The 21,229-nt window shown below is 53.9% G+C and overlaps 1 protein-coding gene across 1 annotated transcript; it reads right to left on the minus strand.

The window, feature by feature from the left end:
* Nucleotides 1-9,528: 9,528 nt before the first annotated feature.
* On the minus strand, nt 9,529-12,061 carry SOCS3 (suppressor of cytokine signaling 3). Its single transcript, XM_073310761.1, has 2 exons — nt 11,952-12,061; nt 9,529-11,626 (listed from the first exon to the last, which is right to left on the minus strand). The coding sequence occupies exon 2, from the start codon at nt 11,556-11,558 to the stop codon at nt 10,929-10,931; it is 630 nt and encodes a 209-aa protein (XP_073166862.1). The 5' UTR covers nt 11,559-11,626; nt 11,952-12,061; the 3' UTR covers nt 9,529-10,928.
* Nucleotides 12,062-21,229: the final 9,168 nt, after the last annotated feature.

Raw genomic sequence — 21,229 nt, forward strand, 5'->3', positions numbered from 1 at the left:
GTGGGGGAGAGTGGGCCAACCAGCTGCCAATCAGCGCTCCACCCACTCACCCCTGGGCCCAGCTGTCAGTGAGGTCAGGGCGGGGCAGTCCAGCCTTCACCTTCATTTCCCCCCAGGAGAAACTTGCCTCAGGACCTTGGGGCTCTGACGTCCAGAGAGGCAGGGGCTGTGGTGCGGCTTGGGTCGCCCTCGAGTGCCGTTAAGCAGTGCATGAGTTTGTTGCGATTTGCTGGACTCCTGTAATGGGAGCTGCACTCCCCGCTCATTGTGCTCTGAGCTTTCCAGAGCTCCCAGCCCTCGGCCAGCTGCGAGGCGGCTCGTTCCTTCCCCTCGGGGTGGTTGGGTATCCGGGTGTGCATTCTGTGAACTGCGCGGGACAGAGCTGGCCGTTTGTCAGGGGCTCACCAGAACGAATGCTGCCCAGGACACCAGCCTGGGAGAGGTCATTGGCCGCTGAGATAGGAGATTTCCCTCTCCTGGGTTAGTGTTGCACAATGAGGAGACCCTGGGGCACTGAACCATCTGCAGTGGCCAGCATTGGTTGCTGTGGCAGCCGAGGTGCCAGAATTGGCAGACGGGTGGGGTTTTCCAGCCTGACAATCCCTAGGTTGCCAATTGTGTCACTTAGTTCCTTTGCTCCCCTCTGTGCGATGGGGCTCACGTCAAAACGGTGCAGAGCTGGAGGTTTGGCTGTGAGGGTGCCGGGGGGCGAGGCAAGCTCCGCAGACTCCCTGCAGCCTGGGAGCCCAGTGCTAGTTTACCCGCAGCTCTGCCAGGGCCTGGCTGGGTGTCATGTGATTCACTTCACCTCTTTCACCCTCTCTCCTGTGCCTGCCCCCAGGAGGGGTGGGAAGTGAATTGGTTAGTGCTAGTAAAGCACCAGACAAGTGCGGAGTGCTAATCCCAGCTCCCGTCCTCCATTGCACAGGTTCCGATGCTCGCCTGCCCCTTTCCTGGGTGGTTTATAGAATCATAGAATATCAGGGTTGGAAGGGACCTCAGGAGGTCATCTAGTCCAACCCCCTGCTCAAAGCAGGACCCATCCCAATTAAATCATCCCAGCCAGGGCTTTGTCAAGCCTGACCTTAAAAACTTCTAAGGAAGGAGATTCCACCACCTCCCTAGGTAACACATTCCAGTGTTTCACCACCCTCCTAGTGAAAAAGTTTTTCCTAATATCCAACCTAAACCTCCCCCACTGCAACTTGAGACCATTACTCCTTGTTCTGTCATCTGCTACCACTGAGAATAGTCCAGAACCATCCTCTTTGGAACCACCTCTCAGGTGGTTGAAAGCAGCTATCAAATCCCCCCTCATTCTTCTCTTCTGCAGGTTCCCCTGGTTGGCGCTTGCTGGGCCAGTCTGAGAGCCAGCTGGCCTAGTGGTCAGGCACTGGTTCCACCATTCTTTCTGGCCTGTTTATTCTAGTGGGGCCTTGGCCAAGCTATATGTAGCTGGCCTCAATCCAGCCCGAGGGTCTCTTCCATGCCCCTTAGGGTTATGTCATATGGGGATATGGGCAGATGAGGTAAGTGGACCCAGGCCCTCACCGTCCATTGGGATTGACTTAGGGCCCTAGCGGGATGATACAGTACCTGGACCACTCACTGGTCCACCCATGTTCTATTCTACCCCCAAGCCAGTCGCTTCCCAGTGGGCTGTGGCTTCTCCATCTGGGGCATGGTCACAGACTCAGGAGGATCGGTTCAGTCCGTCAGTAGGATAACGTCCCATGCTTCAGTCTCTTGTGGGTTCCCGCTGCCCCGAGTGGGGGTGAGGGAGCAGTCTGGTTCATGGCTGTTCCAGCATAGCCTTAGCCCAGCTCTACACTCCAAACTTATGTCCGTCTAATGGTGTGTGGATTTCCCCTCCCTGAGTGACGCAGTTACACTGACCTAACCCCTGCTGTAGACAGCGCTATGTTAATGGGAGGACACCTCCCATCGACACAGTTACCGCCACTCAGGGCGGTGGAGTACCTGCTCTCAGTGTAGGAGTCCTTCCAAACGCTGCAGCCCCTCCTCTCTCAGCTCCAGGCATCGGCCTCACTTCCTGGTTGTCACAGAGTCCGCGGGCGATGCTCTGGGACTGCTCCCCATGAAGCCAGGCAGGACTCTGGGGAAGTCTCCTTTCTGGGAGCAGCCTGTCTGCAGGACACACAGCTCACCCGGCTTCCACCTTCCTGGGTCTGACCTCGAAGCATTCAGCATCCTCTGCCCCTCCGTGCGCTTCCCACAGCGAGTCTGCTCAGGCGGGGCTCCTGGGGAAGCCAGAGGGTCCTGCCCCCCAACTTCGCAGTCAGACGTGACTCTCAGCCAGCCAGCAAAACAGAAGATTTATTAGACGACAGGAACATGGTCTAACACAGAGCTTGCAGGTGCAGAGAAGGGGACCCCTCAGCCGGGTCCATTTTGGGGGGTAGTGAGCCAGACAAGCACGTCTGCCCTTCACTCCATGTCCCCAGCCAGACCCAAACTGAAACTCCCTCCAGCCCCTCCTCCTCTGGGCTTTCCCCTTTCCCGGGCCAGGAGGTCACTGGATTCCTTTGTTCTCCAACCCTTTAGCTCTCACCTTGCAGGGGGGAAGCGCCCAGGCCATCAGTTGCCAGGAAACGGGGTGTCGGCCATTCTCCGTGTCCAGACCCCTGCACACCCCTCTAGGGCTCTAGGGCTCTGCAATGATCATACACCCTTATCCCACCCCCTAGATACTTAAGAACTGCATAGGGGAAACTGAGGCACCCCCACACTATTCAGAGGAAACATTAAGAACAGTCCCACTTCATCACATCTCTCCCCTTCGAGATCAAACTGAGCGGGGTCACTTTAGCCAGTGACCTGGGGAAGTTCAAAGCCACCAACATTCCCATGGATGCCCCAGCATCTCTCCCATTCCTTGGTAGGAGTTACACCAGGCCTTTCCAGCTTCACGCCCTCCCTTAGGTCGGGGGTGGTCGATAGCACTCGCAGGCTGCATGTGGGAAGGTTTCTGCGGCCCATGCCCTTTGGCCACCCCAAAACCCCAGGGGGTCAAACTGGGATTGGGTCTTCTCCCCAACAAGCTGGCCAAACATAGCCACTTGGTTATAGGACTGTTTAACTTTCTTAACAGCTTTCACTCCATCTGAGACCTTCTCAAAGCTATCCACACTGGATCTTTCAACAGGAAAGTCAGTGGATCCATTCACAACAGAAAATTTCTGGCTGTTAGGAACTGAAGCTTTCTTGATTAAATCACTTTCACACCCTTCAGTTGCAGTAAACTGCTTGCAAAGACTCCATGAGGATTCCTTTCCCTAGGGCTTTTCTATGCAACCATTCACCCCTCACAGAAATTCTGCTCTTACCCTCTTCACCGGGGGCTTGCTCTAGAGGAACACTTTTCTGAGCAACAACAGACTCTTTCTGGGTCTCCCTTACATCCAGAATTACCTCTGGCCCATCCGGCAGATTCCTACACAATCCCCTTTCAGGCAAACTTACAGACTTCCTAGATAAAAGGTCAGAAGCGTTCTCCTTCCCTTTGCCACACACAAGTTCAGGAATCTTTTCCTTCTTGCTACAGGTTTCCACACCCTCAGTAGGTAACACATTCACATCACCTTCATGCTCTCCTTGTGCCCTGGCTAGGATCTCACCCTGATTAGTCAGAGTTGCTACACCCTTTCCCAACAACACACTAACAACAGGCAAAATACAAGCACCAGAATTGTCTGGTCTCGGGGATTATACGTAGACACTAACTGGATGCGATCTAGTTACAGGGCCATTCTCCTGAGCAGACACAAACTTAGGACCCTTCCCTTCCTGGGCTTTAGCTGAATCCAGAACCAGCTCTGAGACAACTGCACGACTCTCAACCATCACTGGCTGAAAGGCCCCTTCTGTCTGCTCCACAGACAAAGAAGAGCCGGACACACTTTCTCCTTGACCAGACACCCAGCTTGCGATCTCTTTCCCCTTGTCCCAGTACACAAGGCTGGTCACAGACAACTGCTTGGAGATCAGGGTAGCTCCCTCCATAGGCAAGTCAATACCCCTGACAGACACAGGCACGTTTCCTTCACTGTCCCAATTCTCCACCCAGCGAACAGGTAAGGTCCAAGGACACTCATCTTCCACTCTCCTCGCCTTCCCCCACTGCTGACTAGACACAGCCATCAGCTCACAAGGCTGCCTAGGCTCATCCAGACTTTCCTTACCCAGCACCTTGCCACTCCCCACAGATCCCCTGCCTTGCCTGTGTCTCCCCCCACTCAGCTGGGGTCTCAGCTCCCACTGTGCTCAGCGCTGCCCTTGCTGTCCCAGTGGGGGTAGGCAGCAAGCTCGCTGCTTTCCTCACTGCATCAGAGCCAGCCTGAGCCCCCTCTCAGGTGTGCAAGGGGGCGGGGAGCATCTCTCTGTCTCACCCAGCCCCAGCGATCTGGTTACAGGCAGGCAGGTAGCCGGAGCTTAGCGGCTCCTCCCTGCTGCCAGCCAGGTCATCTGCATTTCCACGGTATGCATCCGATGAAGTGAGCTGTAGCTCACGAAAGCTCACGCTCAAATAAATTGGTTAGTCTCTAAGGTGCCACAAGTCCTCCTTTTCTTTTTGCGAATACAGACCAACACGGCTGTTACTCTGAACCCTGCATTTTCACTGACCATTTCCCTCTCCGCTGATTGGTTCCCTGGATTCAAATTCAAACCCTTGGGAGTTACAGGAGCAAGGCCTGGATCCTGTCCCAAAGAGACACAGTCCCCCCACAACAGGGTCTTGCAGCTGGTGTCCTGGAGAACCCCAACAACCAGCCAGCCCCACCCCTCCTGTGTCTGCACAGGGATCTGGGCCATAGGGAGGGCGAGGGGCTTCATCCCTGGGACCCTCACACAGCTCCTCAGCATCTGAGGCTGCACCACCCGGGGCCTGACAACAGTTCCCTCTGTCCCAGGATCTCGCCACCCCAGGAATGTCTCCCCATTGACCATTACCTTCCGCTCCCACTGCAGGTCCGAGGGGCCTGGCCCCAGGAAACTCCACACAGACATATAGGTTGGGGTCAGGAGTGGGAGCCTGTCCACCTCCCCACCCATCTGGCTGACAGAGTCTATGGCCTTGGGACCCAGCAAGGGAGCTAGACACCGGGGCTTTTCCGCAGGGTCCCCCTGGTTCAAATCGCAGCCTGGCCAAAGGCAGTGAGGTGGCATCCACATCCCCCCCCCCCCTTTAACCAGGGGCAGCAATTTAGTCTCGAGGTTCCCTGCGGAACTGGCCCCTGGGGTCTATCCCCACTCACCCCTGGGAGGTCCCCTAGGCCTCTCCGCTCCCCCACCGCCAGTTCATGCTGCTGCTGCTTCTGCAGCTCTTTCTCGGGCTCTCGCTGTCTCTCACAGTCCTCTTGCTCTGTTGGACTCAGCTCCAATCCCGTCTGTCTCTGATCCCCTGATGGGGAACCTGATCGTGAAGACCCCCATCTGGTCGGGGACAGGAGTCTTGGGGATGCCTGGCTCCCACTCCAGCTGCTCCCAAATCCTGCTATAGCCCCATTTGGGGTCAGGAATCTGTTCCTTAGAGTGGTCATCCTCCTCCAGCTGCACGATGAACTCTGCTTTGGTGAACTTTCCAATGCTCAACCCTCTCTTTCTGCACAGGGTTACAATGTCCTTCTTAAGGAGACAGTGACAGGCCATCACTCCGCTCTTCCCAAGTTGTTGTGAACTCACAGGCCTGTGTGCTCTCAGCTCCCCATGGTTTCCAGGGAGAACCCCTAGTGTGCCAGCCCTTTTCAAGGTCACCTCCTCTTTGCCAGGGTCAAGCTGCAGACTCCTCCGCCCCTGGGACTGCTCGTTGCAATCCCCCGGGGGACCCTGTTACTGAAAAATTCCTTCTCTCTGGTCACACACTCCCAGGGGTTAACCACCCCCTGAAACCATCTCTCTTTGAATCTTCAGCACACCTGGTCCCCGTCAATCCCCCTTCGTTTTACTGCTCCCCAGTCACTCACTGCAGAAAGCGCTGTCCACGGGGTGCAGTACATCCCACCGCTCCCACCAGTTAGCTTTGGAACTGCTCCCCATGAAGCCAGTCAGGACTCTGGGGCAGTCGCCTTTCTGTGAGCAGCCTGTCTTCAGGACACACAGCTCACACAGCTTCCACCTTCCTGGGTCTGACCTCGGAGCATTCAGCATCCTTTGCCCCTCCGTGCGCTTCCCACAGTGAGTCCGCTTAGGCGGGGCTCCTGGGGAAGCCAGAGGGTCCTGCACCCCAACTTCACAATCAGTCGTGACTCTCAGCCAGCCAGTAAAACAGAAGATTTATTAGATGAGAGGAACATGGTCTAACACAGAGCTTGCAGGTTGCAGAGAATGGGACCCCTCAGCTGGGTCCATTTTGGGGGGCAGTGAGTCAGACAATCATGTCTGCACTTCACTCCATGTCCCAGCGAGCCCCAAACTGAAACTCTCTCCAGCCCCTCCTCCTCTGGGCTTTGTCCCTTTCCCGGGCCAGGAGGTCACCTGATTCCTTTGTTCTCCAACCCTTTAGCTCTCACCTTGCAGGGGGGAAGGGCCCAGGCCATCAGTTGCCAGGAAACAGGGTGTCGGCCATTCTCTGTGTCCAGACCCCTGCACACCCCTGCCCTCTAGGGCTCTGCAATGATCATACACCCTTACCCCACCACCTAGATACTTAAGTACTGCATAGGGGAAACTGAGGCACCCCCACACTATTCAGAGGAAACATTAAGAACAGTCCCACTTCGTCACACTGGGGCAGATCCCCTAAATCCCCCCTGCCCTGGCCTACCAGGGTCCTTTTAAATGATCCCGCTGCCTGCAGCGGTGGAGTGGGGGTGGGCGCGATGGAACGGGGGGGGGGGGGACGACAATTTGTATTCAAGGCGCAGAAGTGGGGCAGCAGGGAACTGACCATCCATGATGCACGGAAATAGCTCCTTACGTAATGCAGGGCCAAGTCCATTCGGCGTTTCTGGAGGAGGCGAGAGGGTTGTGAAATCTTTGTCAGGGATTTGCCCACTGGTCGTCCGCGTCACTGCTGCTGTGGGGCTGGGGAGGTTCCAAGAAGTGGGTAGCATTCACAGGGCTTCCCGGACTCTCCGAGTCAGCAGCTTATTGCAGCACTGTCCTGTGTCCTGAGGCAAAAGGGAAGAGGCCCCTGAGCAGAGAGAGAGGAAGCATCAGGGGTTCTTCCGGGAGGCCAAGAAATCCCAGGTGGTTACAGTAGGAAGATGAGGGGCTGGGAGCCAAAGAGGCTCAGGGGCCATGTAGACAGGACCTGGTACTGAAACAAACCTTGGCCTTTCTCTAGCACGAACAGGTCACAGGAGTCACCCTCCCTCTGCAGTGTGAGGCCCCGAGGTGCGCTCACTTCTCAGGGGCTCCGCTGGGGACGTGCCTGGGAGCCCCTTCACTGGTCACTGGGGAGTTGGCGCTACCCACAACTGCTAACCTGGTGCTCTCTGCCCAATGCAGCCCAAGAGAAGGGGAGTTGAGAGGCATCTGGGTGCAGCTGATATGGGTAGTGGCAGGCCCCCCAGGAGCTCTGCCAGGCTGGCTGAGGGCGTGGCAGTGACAACCCTGACTGCAGGCCACTGCCAGTCACTTGCAGCTTATTCTCTGGGAGCTGCAGCTCAATGTGGGCAAAGGGATGGCTCCTCACGTGTCACGCTGCCTCAGAGGAAGCCCGCTGGCCTGTGGGGAGCACGGCTGAGGCCCCAGGAGCTCTTCCTGGTCGCACTTCTCCCTGGGCAGCACAACTCCCCCATTCCATGGCCACAGAGGCATTGGGAGTCTCCCCAGAATTAGCCGAGCGCTGCCAGCTCTGTCCCAGTCTGGCCTCCCACCATCTCCCCTCAGGGGAGTCTTTGGAACAGCCCCACACATGCAGATCATCAGCCCCCTTCCCCCCAGGCTACCCAGTAAGCACCCCCTGCTCTGGCCTCCTCCGCTACCCCCCACCCTCCCGCAGGCAGCAGGGAAGGGGAGGGAGGAGGCCACGCTGCCTAATTTCCTGGCACTGGGCTGAGAATAAACAGAGATATTCCAGCCCTGTTGCCTGGGAGACCCAGCTCCGGGGAGGGGCATGGGTGTGGTGTATGGGATCAGATGGTGCTGACGTTGGGGATGTGCCTCAGCAAGGCCTGGCAGGGTGCCACCCACTCTGCTCTGCTGGACATTCTTCGCATAACTCCCTGGGTTCCTGGCCAAGCTGGGAAGTCACTCTTCCTGGCAGGGCTGGAACAATGGGCTGGAGAGAATGGTACCAAAATAGAGAGGCAGCGAGCCAGCCTTGCATGTGGCTGGGACCCAAGCACCTTTCACAGTCCCTGCATTTTGGCTTGGCTCCGAAAAAAACAAACAGTTTCTCCCAAAGAGCTGCTGAGCGCGCAGTAGGGGGGGTCCCTTGCCCCAGTGCCCCAATAGCAGCTGCATGAATTCCCTGGCAGCCATGCCCTGCCCATGCCACTACGCCTCTCCGGCCATAGCCCTCTGACATGGGGACCCTGCAAACCTCCCGCAGCTCTGACTTGGGTGTAACTGACCTAGTGGGGTATTAAATAGAATGGATTTAATGCTGCACTGGATGGAAAGTGTGGAGGAGGATGGTGGGGCTGATGGCCTGGCAGGTCCCATAGTGGGGAGGGGTAGGAGCCCCCCATGTTTTTCTGTCAGGGCACAAGAGCTGTAGGAAGCAGCCTTGTGCACACAGCAAGGGGACTGAAGCACACTGTTTGCCAGGAGCTGGGAATGGGCAACAGGGGATGGATCACTTAAGGATTCCCTCTTCTGTTCATTCCCTCTGGGGCACCTGGCACTGGCCACTGTAGGAAGACAGGACACTGGGCTAGATGGACCTTTGGTCTGACCCAGTCTGGCTGTTTTTATGCCCTTGAACTCCTCCCACAGACAGGCAGACCTGGGCAGCCTCACGACTGTCCCCACTGAGCACAGCTTGCTGCTGTGCCCTTGGGCTGGGGGGGAGAAAGGATCACAGAGGGTTAATTCCTCTGCATGTGATCCATCCTCTGGCCTCTCTTTACTTGAGCTGACAGGTTTATTCCTGGGCCTGGAGCTCATGCCCATGAAGTGATGCCTCAGAATAGGTCTCAGGGGACAGTTAATGCTTGTCTGGAAAGTGACTTCCCTAGGAGATGGTTTAATTACCTCTAGTGTTGGCAACAGCCGTCGCTTGCCCCTTTAGCCCCAGCAAGATTGGGGTAGCTGTGACCACAGCGGCCTGTTCACAAACCAGCATCTAAGCTGCTCCGAGGTACTTTACAATCCCTCACAGTGCTACTGCAGGCTGGCCCATCCAATGCCACCGCCCAAGAATCACTCCCAGCAGCTCCCAGCTAACATAAGTGATGAATAATTGTTAGATCCTTGCATTAAAAATGGGCTGAAACCTGACACTTGTGACCCCACTATCATCAAAGCGATGGCTGCATGTGGGAAGCTGTGTCTACCCTCTGAAGCACAGAGGTCTGGCAAGCAGAGGTGGGGGGCATGAGACAAAAACCAGAGCTGGGGTTTTCAATAAAAAATAGTGCTCTTTATTATAAATTACAGAAATGCTTCCTTTCGGACTATAAATATAAATATGTGCAAAGTTTCTTCTGAGTCTGGTTTACGTTGAGTTTTCAAGCATGTTGAACTCAGCCTTCAAGGCTGGAGGTGAAGGCAGAATCTTTATAAAAGACAGGGATTCAGGCAGGGCTGTAAATGGCGCTTTCTCTAAAAGCCAGAAAAACCCAGCTGCCCTTCCCAACCGCAGCCCAGACAGCGGCTCCAGGGTGACGGGTTCCAGGGTGCTCCGTTGTTGCTACATTCCTGTAGGGGATCAGTGCCACGGTTGCCACCATGGAGCAGTGCAGCTGGGGACCCGGCAAGCCCACAGCCCCCAGATCCAGCCAGAGACTGTAGAGAATCGCAGCTTCTGGAACCCTCTGTGAAGCTGAGATTCGAGGGGCTGGGGCAGGGGCAGGGGCTGGGAGAAGCCCTGATGGGTCAGCACTTCAGAATAAAGATCTAACAACAACTCATCCCGTTGGGGCTCATTGCAACGATGTGCTCACATGGAACTCTTTGGTGCCGATGTGCCATCGGGACGGGTTCCTTTCCCAACTGGGATTCACTATTCATAGCCTGGACCATCATTGTAAGTGTTGCCTGTAATGTGCAGTAACCCAGTCCATGGGACGAGGATGGAGTTTAAGGCTTAGTCCCCTGGATAATGGTAGTGAGGGAAAAAGGCAGCATCCTCCAAGTCTGGGGCTTGGTGTGAAAGGAGCTTCCAACCACAAGGAGGCGGTGAGAGGTAAAAAATCACTTTCCCCTTAAAACTGAGGAAGAGTTTTCAGGCACTAGCTGGATTCCAGTGCTTTCCTTCTACTATCTTCAGACCAGCTTTGTTACCAGAGCAGCTCCAGTTTGGTCATATCACTGTGGCCAGAAAATGGGGGAGAGGATCTGAGCCACAGCTGAGCGACAGTAGTTTGCAAGGTACACATCTTGCATGGGCTGTTTGCAAACTGTTCAGCACGGCTCCTTCCCAGCAGTTGCCCTCATATCTGGTGGGACCGCCCCAGAAAGAGATACAGTTCTCACTGGGCTGCCGAAGAGGAGGCAGGCTGTGTACAGGAGCTTCAGTATGTTAATCCTTAGTCAAGTCACTTCAGTCTCTTGCCATTACCTAGAGGGGGCTCCAAACTGTCCCTGGGTTAGACCCCAACACGCATACACAACTGTAGACGTCTCTGTGCTGGGCAGGGCCCACTGGTCACCCCTAAGTTCACTGTCATCCCCCCCACTCCCTTTCCAAAGGGGGCAGGGGCCTGTTTTTGTCCTGAAAGTTCATGCTCCACTAGATCATTGTGCCCCCTGCTCGGCTTTTGTGCTTATGCCGCATGCTGCTCCTCCCGCCGCACTCCTTAGAGGGGGGCATCATACTGGTCCAGGAACTCCTTGATGGGGCCTGGCAGTTGAGTCATCTTTTCGTAGGAGTCCAAGTGCCCATTGACCGTCTTGCGGCAGAGGTGCTGCAGGCTGGACACGTTGGAGGAGAGCGGGCGGCTCAGCACCAGTGGGATTTTCTCGCCCCCGGAGTAGATGTAGTAGGCACGCTTAGGGTGTGGGGCCCCTCCGGGCTGCTCGGGAAGGGGACACGGAGAAGGAGGCATGTAGTGATGCACCAGCTTGAGGACGCAGTCGAAGCGGGGCACAGGCTGGCTGCTGCGGGGGTCGGTCTGCAGAGAGAAGCTGTCGCCCTCGCATTGGATGCGCAGGTTCTTGGTGCCCGACTCCGTCTTCACGCTGAGGGTGAAGAAGTGCCGCTGGTCGGAGCTGTCTCTGATGAGGAAGGTGCCCGCCGGCTCCGCGCTCAGCAGCAGGTTGGCATCGCTGCCCGTTACCGTGCTCCAGTAGAAGCCGCTCTCCTGCAGCTTGCGCACGGCGTTCACCACCAGCTGGTACTCGCTCTTGGAGCTGAAAGTCTTGAGGCGCAGGCTGGTGTCCAGCGGGCGGCTCATCCCAGCAGCGGGGAACTTGCTGTGGGTGACCATGGCGCAGGGAGCCAGCTTCGCGAGCTCGGCGGTGCTGCTGCCTTGTGCAGCGGCTGCTAAACCATCACCTGGGGGAAGCAAGGACAGAGACTCAGAAAAACGGGGCTCCCAGGACCGGGGGTGCCCCCTCCCCAGGACCAGCTGCCCCAGGACCGGGGGTGCCCCCTCCCCAGGACCAGCTGCCCCAGGACCGGGGGTGCCCCCTCCCCAGGACCAGCTGCCCCCACCCCGGGGCGCCCGCCCCAGGACCGGGGGTGCCCCCTCCCCAGGACCAGCTGCCCCCGCCCCGGGGCGCCCGCCCCAGGACCAGCTGCCCCCAGTGCCCCGCACTAGCGGTCGCTGGGCTGCGGCCTCCCCGCGCCGTGCCGTGCCGTGCCGGGCCGGGGCTGTTACCTGGGGCGGGGCGGCGGCGCGGGTCTCGCTGCGGGTCTGGCTCCGGACAGGGCAGCGGGCTCCCGGCGGTGCGCGCCCGGCTCGGCGCCTTCCAAAGCTGCCGGGGCCGCTCGGGGCCGCCTCTTATAGCGCCGCGGCCCGGCCCGGCCCCGCCCTCGGCTTCCTGGAACTCGGCTTCTTCTTGTAACGCCGCGGGCCCCGCCCCGCCGAGCGCCCCGGGCAGCGCGCCAGGCAGCGCCGGCCCATTCCGGGCAGCGCGGGGCTCCCCCCGCGGCTCCCGCTCGCGCTTTCCTTCTAAGAAGCGCTGAGTCCCCGGCCCGCGGCCGCCGGGCCGCTCCCGCGGGGCCAGCGCCGAGCACCCGGGCTGCAGCGGGGGCGCCGGCCGGAGGGCAGGGCCGGGCTTTCCAGAGCGCCCAGCGGCTGCCCCGGGAGGAGGGCGGGCCCCGTCGGAAGCCGGGCCCTGAGCCCCCTTCCCTGGGGCAGAGACCCACCGGCTGCGGCTGCCTCTGGGGAGCTTTTCTGTCCCAAGGCAGCTTGCTGGTGGGGGTGGAGAGGCTCTTCCAGCTGCAGGGCACTGCCCAGGGCAGGTGATGGAAACTCACCGCATCCTAGGAAGTGCCCTTCCTGCCCTGCCCACAGTGGGGCAGCTGCTGCCCAAGGCAGACAGCAGGAGAGAGCGGGTCGGGGCCCAGGGGAGCGGAGGCCGAGAGGGGAGGAGAGGAGAGGAGAGGGGGGCAGTAAGAACCGTGGTGAGGGACGCAGGAGAGCCCAGGGCATGAGGCCAGCAGGGGCAGAAACCCTGGAGCTGGTCGGTGCGAGCTCTTTGCAGTGTAAATGGGAGAGGAAGGATCAGCCTGGGGTACAGACGCAGAGGGGCTGGGTTCTGGTCCCAGCGCTGCCTCCCATGCACTTTGTGGCTTGGGACTTAATGTCCTTGTGCTCCTTCCTCCCACTGTAACGGTAACTCCTCAGTGTTTGCAAAGTGCTTGGGGTACCTTGTGTGGAAAGAGGCACTGGAGGTGGGCAAAGGTAGCTGATGTGGCTGGGGCTCCAGCGTTCAGAGGTGAGCTCCCAAAAGGTGCATTTGTTTGTGCACTAGCCTCCAGTGCAGTAACACTCCTCCCCTGCCCGCCACACACACACACACTAAATCCAGCATATGTGGGGATGTAGTGGAAAGCCAAAGTACAAACAAAAATTGCCTTGGAGAACCCTCCTGCCTCTTCTCCTTATGCTGCTGCCACTCAAAGGACATCGACCTCTGGCCTCGGCTGAGGATTCCCGGTATTCCCCACTAGGATGCAGAATGTGCTGCAGAAGTAGGCATGAGATCAAAAATTCCAGGGAGTTCATCTGGAAGCCGTTCTCTGGGAAAGAATTGCCATCCCCTCAGCCCTGCTGGTGGGAGGGGAACGGAGTTACTAATATGTTATGGAAAGGTTGTGGATCAAATGTCTTTATGGCTCTGAAGTTTAGTTCAAGTACAACATTCCAGGCCACCGTTGACCTCATTTACACTTCCCAGAAGAGCTGCAGGGAAGGAAAAAAACCTCTGATTTAGCATTTGGGAACAGTAAGGGTGAAACTCTCCCCTAATGTAATTAAACGCCCCAGGGCTCTGAAAAAGGGGTCAGGTTACTGGATTATTCAACAACTGGATGTGCAGCAGCACTTAAAATGCCTCATCCAGTGGGGAGAGGAATGGCAGAGCAAAGGGTAGCTTTACAGTCCTATCAGAAATAAAGGCTTGATTCTGGGCGCAACTGCTGTATAGAGCTGGCTTGACTGGCCCCTGTGGATCCTCCTCAGTCTTGGGTAGGGGTGTGCCAGCCCTCAGCATAGGGGTGGCTGAGGGTAAGAGGGGATGTGTCTGGAGCACTGTACATGTAGAAAGAACAGGAGGACTTGTGGCACCTTAGCGACTAACCAATTTATTTGAGCATAAGCTTTCGTGAGCTACAGCTCACTCCATCGGAGCATCCGATGAAGTGAGCTGTAGCTCACGAAAGCTCATGCTCAAATAAATTGGTTAGTCGCTAAGGTGCCACAAGTACTCCTTTTCTTTTTGCGAATACAGACTAATACGGCTGCTACTCTGAAACTTTACATGTAGGAAGCCACTGTTGAAGCAGCCCAGGATCCCCTCGTTTGCTGGGCTATGCCTCTTCGTAGGCCCAGCACAGAAGCTAGTCCAAAGGGTTCTCCAGCCCCCAGTTAGAAGGGACCAGACCAGAGACAGGGGCCAGTGACTCCTTCAAAGAATTCAAATCCACTTTGCTGGCAGGTCAAGCTGGCCAGATGCTGTCAGAGGGGGAAGGGCTGGGAGGCAGGTCCACCAGTGTTCCCCATTTGCTTGAGGATTTACCATGTAGTTGCTGTGTAAGTCTCAGGGTATTAGAGAGACAAGGTGGGTGAGGTCACATCTTTCATTGGCCCACCAATTCCTGCTGGGAGAGAAAGCTGAAGTTGTTCCAATAAAAGACCTGACTTCCCCCACCTTGTCTCTTGGAGGATTTACAGGCAGGCAGATGAGGATAGCTGGCTTCTCAGCTGGTTCTAAAACTTTAATGTTGGCTATTGTCAACTTTGACCATACAAACAAAACACACTTTGTCAGTGGATTCTGTTTTAAATAGTTTCATTTGCCCTGGAGCTGCAGCCAGTCAGGAATAAACACAAAAGGAGTAGTTCTGGGAAGTGAGGCTGTGGTGAACCAGCTGGTCTGAAATGCAAACGAGTCCTGGAACTCTGCCTAAAGCAGGAGTGGTGAAATCCAAGGGAAGGAGGAGAGTGAAGGCTCCTGCCGGCAGTGCTGGGCTCCACTCTCCAATGGGGAGGATGAGGCAAGGAGGCTGCTGGGGAAAAGAAGCCCAGTCCCATTGGCTGAATGCTAGGTCTGACTCTGCAGCTGGGTGGAACTGAAGACCAATGTACCTTCAACAGCCCCTTTTGCCATCTCCTGAAATCAGCCTTATGGCTGGGGTTCCCCCACCATTACTGAGAGGTAGGGGAGACCCTCTGAGATAGGAGCATGCCTTCTCTGTGTGCATGGCTGATGGCCAGCTCCCCTGTCACATGCTCAGCACACCCCAGCCCTGGTTGCCACTTCAGGGATTGCTCTTTGGAATTCATGGACTGTTCTCACCCTCTCCAAATGCGGATGCCAGCCTGATGGCTGAGGAGGCTGCAAGTGGCCCCTCCCATGTTTTAGGCCCAAATTTACCCTATCCCCCAGACAGGCAGCTTTGCTTCTATCAATGTAAATAGCAGACCTAGGAAACCTAGAAGCTAGGAAATGTCATTTATGCTAAAGAAATGAACCCTGCCTCAACAATCCCCTTCCTTTGGGTGAGGTGGCCTGGGGATCAGACCTGAGGCTTCCTGGGGGAGGCTGAAGATTCAAAGCACAATTTTTAAAGTCCTACATAAATATAGGGGTCAGGGAAAGTCTCCAAGCCCAGCTGCCTCTTGCCTGTCACAGACAATGAGCCCTTCCCCCTTTGTGCCAATACAATTGTTTGCATTTTGACTAGACCCTGACCAAAGGCATGGGCTGCAGCCCAAAGCTCCTTGCAGAGTGACCTCTGACTGCATCTGACACATGCACAGAGTGTCCGACAGTCAGGGCTGCACCTCCCCCAGAATGCAGGCTAACAGCACTCCCCACCCTGATGTCAGGACAGGCATCAGCATTGCTGGGTGTGGCCTGGGACTGGAAACAAGGAATGCTGCTTGTCAGGCCTGAGGGGCACTAGCAGGGCTGTGAGTGTGTGAGGGAGAACAAGGGTTGGAATAGCAGGGGGTGAAGGTACATTGATAGGTGTATGTTGAGGTCCAGGACAGGAATTTGGGGCAGGGGATGCAGGTCAGACCTTAGGGAAACTAGGCTTCTCAGGATAGTCCCAATAACACTAATATGCTGTAAATCCTGCTCTACCCTGAAAGCTTCTGGAGCCCTGAACGCTGGGAATTCCCTCTGAAGTAACCTGATTAGATAATTGTGTGTTTCCCTGTACTATCTGCCAAAGGATGACTTGTGTAGAAGGCTCCAGAGCAGCCCCTGGCTGCCTGCCATGCCACAAACTGCTGAGATTCCCTTGATATCAAGAGAGCTTTATTAATCTGCCTGCAGTTTACAAGTGCAGGGACAGGAAAACAAACAAGAAGCCCCATCTAAGGGGATTCTGTTCCAGAAACCTGGCTGCAGGGAGGACATGTTCATTTATCGAAAATGAGCTTCATAGGGCCCCTTGGAGTTGCCGCCTGTGTGGCTGAGCCGCTGAGTAAGAGGCTGTTGGGCAATAGCATCTCAGATGACAAGATTCTGGACAATTTAAAATATAAGTAGGAAAATAAAACCCACAAGAGCTGATTGTGCTCTTTCCCCAGTGAACACACTCTCCTTTCCCACCTCCCAGGCAGATTGGGGTCTGGCATTTGCCTTCCACAAGGCACTGTCTCACAGACAAGGAGGTGGGGTTGCAGTCCCAGGGCCCCTTCAGACCTGCCTTTCATCAAGCTCCTACCTCATGGCCATGCGCCTTGGCAGGCCTGATGCTAGAGGGGAAGGGGAATTCCCAAGCCAGGGGTGGGCAGATGGAATGGACAGAGCAGGGCCTGAAACTATGCCAGGGCTCAACCCAGGGAGGCCAGGCAGGTGGCGGTGACGCAGACTACCTTGCGCGATGGGTGATCAAATTAAACGAGGCATGTGTCTGCCCCTCTGTCACCTCCCAATTTGCAGATGAATTGAAACTGTGATCTACAGCTCAGCTCTGCATCTCTCCAGTAAGACCCTTTCAAACCTCCAACCCCTCCAGTGCTTTGACTTAGTAGATACTTTCTTTAACAGGTTTCAGAGTAGCAGCCGGGTTAGTCTGTATTCGCAAAAAGAAAAGGAGGACTTGTGGCACCTTAGAGACTAACCAATTTATTTGAGCATGAGCTTTCGTGAGCTACAGCTCACTTCATCGGATGCATAAACGTGGAAAATTCAGTGAGGATGTTTTTATACACACAGACCATGAAAAAATGGGTGTTTATCACTTCAAAAGGTTTTCTCCCACACCCCACTCTCCTGCTGGTAACAGCTTATCTAAAGTGATCACTCTCCTTACAATAAGAAAAGGAGTACTTGTGGCACCTTAGAGACTAACCAATTTATTTGAGCATGAGCTTTCGTGAGCTCACGAAAGCTCATGCTCAAATAAATTGGTTAGTCTCTAAGGTGCCACAAGTACTCCTTTTCTTTTTGTGAATACAGACTAACACGGCTGTTACTCTGAAACCTCTCCTTACAATGTGTATGATAATCAAGGTGGGCCATTTCCAGCACAAACCCAGGGTTTAACAAGAACATCTGAGGAACGGGGGGGGGGGGGGGGGAGGAAGGGGAAGGGGATATAGGTTACCTTGCATAATGACTTAGCCACTCCCAGTCTCTATTCAAGCCTAAGTTAATTGTATCCAATTTGCAAATGAATTCCAATTCAACAGTCTCTCGCTGGAGTCTGGTTTTGAAATTTTTCTGTTGTAATATCGCAACTTTCATGTCTGTAATCGCGTGACCAGAGAGATTGAAGTGTTCTCCGACTGGTTTATGAATGTTATAATTCTTGACATCTGATTTGTGTCCATTTATTCTTTTACATAGAGACTGTCCAGTTTGACCAGTGTACATGGCAGAGGGGCATTGCTGGCACATGATGGCATATATCACATTGGTGGATGTGCAGGTGAACGAGCCTCTGATAGTGTGGCTGATGTTATTAGGCCCTGTGATGGTGTCCCCTGAATAGATATGTGGGCATAGTTGGCAACGGGCTTTCTTGCAAGGATAGGTTCCTGGGTTAGTGGTTCTGTTGTGTGGTGTGTGGTTGCTGGTGGGTATTTGCTTCAGGATGGAGGGCTGTCTGTAGGCAAGGACTGGCCTGTCTCCCAAGATTTGTGAGAGTGATGGGTCGTCCTTCAGGATAGGTTGTAGATCCTTGATAATGCGTTGGAGAGGTTTTAGTTGGGGGCTGAAGGTGACGGCTAGTGGCGTTCTGTTATTTTCTTTGTTAGGCCTGTCCTGTAGTAGGTGACTTCTGGGTACTCCTCTGGCTCTGTCAATCTGTTTCTTCACTTCAGCAGGTGGGGATTGTAGTTGTAAGAATGCTTGATAGAGAACTTATAGGTGTTTGTCTCTGTCTGAGGGGTTGGAGCAAATGCGGTTGTATTGTAGAGCTTGGCTGTAGACAATGGACTGTGTGGTGTGGTCTGGGTGAAAGCTGGAGGCATGTATGTAGGAATAGCGGTCAGTAGGTTTCCGGTATAGGATGGTGTTTATGTGACCATCGCTTATTAGCACCGTAGTGTCCCGGAAGTGGATCTCTCGTGTGGACTGGTGCAGGCTGAGGTTGATGGTGGATGGAAATTGTTGAAATCATGGTGGAATTCCTCAAGGGCTTCTTTTCCATGGGTCCAGATGATGAAGATGTCATCAATATAGCGCAAGTAGAGTAGGGGCGTTAGGGGACGAGAGCTGAGGAAATGTTGTTCTAAGTCACCCATAAAAATGTTGGCATACTCTGGGGCCATGCGGGTACCCATAGCAGTGCCACTGATGTGAAGCTATACATTGTCCCCAAATGTGAAATAGTTATTGGTGAGGACAAAGTCACAAAGTTCAGCCACCAGGTTAGCCGTGACATTATCAGGGATAGTGTTCCTGACGGCTTGTAGTCCATCTTTGTGTGAAATGTTGGTGTAGAGGGCTTCTACATCCATTATGTAAGTCATTATGCAAGGTAACCTATTTCCCCTTGTTTCTCCCCCCCCCCCCTTCCACAGACATTCTTGTTAAACCCTGGATTTGTGCTGGAAATGGCCCACCTTGATTATCATACACATTGTAAGGAGAGTGGTCACTTTAGATAAGCTGTTACCAGCAGGAGAGTGGGGTGTGGGAGAAAACCTTTTGAAGTGATAAACACCCATTTTTTCATGGTCTGTGTGTATAAAAACATCCTCACTGCGTTTTCCACTTTTATGCATCCGATGCAGTGAGCTGTAGCTCACGAAAGCTTATGCTCAAATAAATTGGTTAGTCTCTAAGGTACTCCTTTTCTTTCTTTAACAGGCACCTCATAGTGAAACCTTGAGGTATCCCTGAAAGAATGATGAGGGTTTGTGCCACTGCAGAAGGCATGGCTCCCCTCCCACACTCTCATCACAGACTTTACAATGGCAGGGTCTTAACCTAAGGGTTAGATGGGTTAAACCAGCAGCGCTTAGCCAAGCTTGAGCCCCAGAGGCCCACGTCCCAACCTGGCATGTTTCTGTGATGTGGGGGTTCATCACATAGCAATATGTGTGTTTTACTCAGAGGTTTTTGGTTTTAGATGTAGAGCTTCAAAAAGTACTGGGGCTTTACTCCCCAGCACATTCCCTCTGGCTCTGTATAGCTGGGGACAAACACTTACTTTCATCTGTCCTCTGCATAATCAGCCAGAAATTGAACCAAGCCTCCCCCTAGCTGCCTCTTCTGGGGACTAAATGGTGGACTTGGCTCTAGACAAGCAATAGAGAAACTGACTTAACAGACACAGAGAAACAATCCAAGAGAACAATTCAGCAGCCAACATGACACTCCACCATGCTGGTGTGGAGATTCTGCAAGCAGGCACCTCTGAGAGAGAGAGAGAACACTGTGACACACAACCTCTGCCCAGAGGACAGTTCCCATCCCATCTGCAGAACATGGAGTCCCAATTTTGGATTTTGTTAAGTCCTTTGTTTCCATGTTAAGATGTTTTCTGTTCCAGGAAATGGCATTCCAGTGGTGACCTGGCAAAGCCTTTTTGGGATGGAGAATTTCAGGTTTCAGAGAGCATGGAGGAAGTGCATTTATCCTGCTCATCACAGAAGACAACATTTATCAGCTTTAGAGGAGCTGTTGCAAAATGTATTCTACTAAAGGTTTTTAGTTCATGCTCATCACTGTGGTATCTGAGCACCTTAGTGTTCTGATCACTTCAAAGGAACTCTGTGAAATATGACAGAACATCATCAACATGCAGCCATCTTAGACTTGGGTCCCAAACTGCAACCTCAAATATGGTAGTTGTTAGGATATAGATATTCAGGTCTGTCTGTAAAGGCCTATACTCTAAGAATTTAGGTGTATTCTTATCACTTGACTAGTTAGAGAGAGATAAAAGAAAGAATCAAAATCACTGTCTGCCGGTGTAAGGGCCTTCTCTTACTGTGATAGTCTGAGGCCCTGTTCTTAGGCTAAGGCCTTTGGCTAAGCAACAGGCAGCCATAAACTGGGAACAGAGTAACAGCCGTGTTAGTCTGTATTCGCAAAAAGAAAAGGAGTACTTGTGGCACCTTAGACTAACCAATTTATTTGAGCATAAGCTTTCGTGAGCTACAGCTCACTTCATCGGATGCATACTGTGGAAAGTACATAAGATCTTTGTATACACACAAACCATGAAAAAATGGGTGTTTACCACTACAAAAGGTTTTCTCTCCCCCCACCCCACTCTCCTGCTGGTAAAACTGGGAAGGGACCGGTCACATCCTCACATTCCAAACTAGTCACATTGAAAGAAGGTGCTATTGGGCTGTTAGGAATACAATCCTGTCCTGATAGTGCCTATCACCTCCAGAGAAAGGGAAGTGCCTAGAAAATGTAAAAGGAAACTTAGTTTGATAGCATCCTGTCTGGCAAGAACTCACTTATCAATAGCTGAGATGTGAAATCCTCACTTCTGTATTGTTTTGTCATTATAGTTCCTACTTTGCTATTGTTTGTCTGTATCATCTCTGTCTGATTCTCTGATTGTTCCTGTCTGCTGTATAATTAATTTTGCTGGGTGTAAACTAATTAAGGTGGTGGGATATAATTGGTTACATAATCATGTTACAATATGTTAGGATTGGTTAGTTAAATTTCAGGAAAATGATTGGTTAAGGTATAGCTAAGCAGAACTCAAGTTTTACTATATAGTCTGCAGTCAATCAGGAAGTGGGGGGGGGTCAGTGGGGGAGATGGGAACAGGGGTAAGGAAATTGGAATCATGTTTTGCTAAAGGGGGAAATGGGAACAGGGAATGGGGGTAAGGAAATTGGAATCATGTTTAGCTAAGGGCAGGAATGGGAACAGGGACACAGGTGTAAGAGTTGGGAAGAGGGACACTAAGGAAGGAAACTGGAATCATGCTTGCTGGAAGTACACCCCAATAAACATTGAATTGTTTGCACCTTTGGACTTCGGGTATTGTTGCTCT

Source organism: Lepidochelys kempii, chromosome 14, assembly GCF_965140265.1.
Source record: "Lepidochelys kempii isolate rLepKem1 chromosome 14, rLepKem1.hap2, whole genome shotgun sequence".
NCBI lineage: Eukaryota > Metazoa > Chordata > Testudines > Cheloniidae > Lepidochelys > Lepidochelys kempii.

Coding starts and splice junctions, on each gene's coding strand:
- SOCS3 (XM_073310761.1), bottom strand. CDS start 11,558: ATGGTCACCCACAGCAAGTTCCCCGCTGCTGGGATGAGCCGCCCGCTG.